Raw genomic sequence first — 1,922 nt, 5'->3', positions numbered from 1 at the left:
CGAGTATTAGACCATTTTATAGAACTGTCTATAGACCAGTCTATAGAACTGTTTTTAGACCAGTCTCTCGTGTCAATAGAACTGACTTAAATACATATACATACATTAAGTCTCTTCTCTGTTATTATATTTATTACCTTTACTGTTTAATTTCCCTTCCCCAATCAGTCGGTAGTAAGTAATTTGTTAAAATCTGTTCCCGTTCAACTGTAGACCTATCGAGTTTATAATCGTTTCATAATTTTAAACAACAAAATACTATTTTTAAACAAAATTAGAACTGTCTATAGACCAGTCTATAGAACTGTCTATAGACCAGTCTATAGAACTGTCTATAGACCAGTCTATAGAACTGTCTATAGACCAGTCTAAAGAACTTTCTATAGACCAGTCTATTGACCAGTCTATAGAACTGTCTATAGACCAGTCTATAGAACTGTCTATACACTAGTCTATAGACCAGTCTATATCTCAGTCTATAGATCAGTCTATATCTCAGTCTATAGACCATTCTAAAGACCAGTCTATAGGCCAGTCTATGGACCAGTCTATAGATCATTCTATAGACCAGTCTATAGACCAGTCTTTAGACCAGTATTTAGACGAGTATTAGACCATTTTATAGAACTGTCTATAGACCAGTCTATAGAACTGTTTTTAGACCAGTCTCTCGTGTCAATAGAACTGACTTAAATACATATACATACATTAGGTCTCTTCTCTGTTATTATATTTATTACCTTTACTGTTTAATTTCCCTTCCCCAATCAGTCAGTAGTAAGTAATTTGTTAAAATCTGTTCCCGTTCAACTGTAGACCTAACGAGTTTATAATCGTTTCATAATTTTAAACAACAAAATAATATTTTTAAACAAAATTTAAGTTTTATCCGTACGTTTAAACAAATGAGCTGAAAAAAATTTATTTTTACACAAAAATGTTGCAAATTTATCAAAGAACGTGTTTAATTTTAGTTATAATAATCAGTCTAAATTTAGATTGGCTTAACTGTATGATTATAAAATTTACAAAATTGGAATGTCAAGCTTACGACAAAAGTTTTGCTGAGTTTAAAATGTGTCAGTTGAAAGTAATTGGAAGGGATAAGATTGCACTTAATATTCATGCAAATTTGCATGAGAAACCTTTAAACAACATAACGGTAGGTGGAGATTGAAGGTAGTAGTTTTGATGAAAAGTGTTTTGTATAAATATATATAAATTACCTTCCAGTTGAGTGCCCAACTATTTCGCAAGAGTAATGACTTTCGACCATTTCTGTATAACGACACTTTTGATTTTTGCCTATTTATGAAGAATTCTAATCGATTTTTATTCTGGAAAACTTTAGTGCAAGATTTATCGCACCACAGTAACATCAATCACACCTGTCCCTATGATGTAAGTTTCTAAAGCAGCATTTTCTATTGAAAATCTATTAATATTTTTCTTCAATTTTAATTAATTTTCCAGCATGACATCATCGTTAATAATATGGTACTGGAAGAGGGCATATTAAAGCATTTACCATTTCCCTCTAACGACTATATGATTCAATTAAAATTTTGGTCTTTTAATGATTTAAAAGCCCGAGTGAAAATCTACATTGTCATCGTTGAATAAAGTGAAAAACTAAAAAAATTTCTTCTCTAACAGAAAAAAATAATGTTTTCTCTCTGGAAATTAAACAATTTTGTTAATCAGTCTCGTTGTCTATTTCCATTATTTAAATATGCTCTTGAATATTTAGAGGGGTTTGTAGAGCAGACAAAAGTGTAGTCATGTAAAAAATCTGCTGATGTTTTGTTTAGTTTTTTCCCTCAAATTTCTTTACAGCTCTTAGTTTAAGGCCAAAACCTGCAAAAGAAGTTTAAACCATAAAACTGAAATAAAACAAACAAAAACAAGAACAAACATTATCA

General features: G+C 30.4%; 1 protein-coding gene across 1 annotated transcript; it reads left to right on the top strand.

The window, feature by feature from the left end:
- Positions 1–1,012: 1,012 nt before the first annotated feature.
- On the top strand, positions 1,013–1,623 carry LOC111686155. The gene is made up of 3 exons (XM_023448461.2): positions 1,013–1,162; positions 1,234–1,401; positions 1,474–1,623. Exons 1-3 carry the CDS (start codon positions 1,013–1,015, stop codon positions 1,621–1,623), a joined length of 468 nt encoding a protein of 155 aa, XP_023304229.2.
- The last annotated feature ends 299 nt before the right edge of the window (positions 1,624–1,922 follow it).

Source organism: Lucilia cuprina, unplaced genomic scaffold, assembly GCF_022045245.1.
Source record: "Lucilia cuprina isolate Lc7/37 unplaced genomic scaffold, ASM2204524v1 Scaffold_4134, whole genome shotgun sequence".
Lineage (NCBI taxonomy): Eukaryota > Metazoa > Arthropoda > Insecta > Diptera > Calliphoridae > Lucilia > Lucilia cuprina.
Note: the sequence above shows the minus strand (reverse complement) of the source record. Positions and strands in the feature narration are given on the sequence as shown.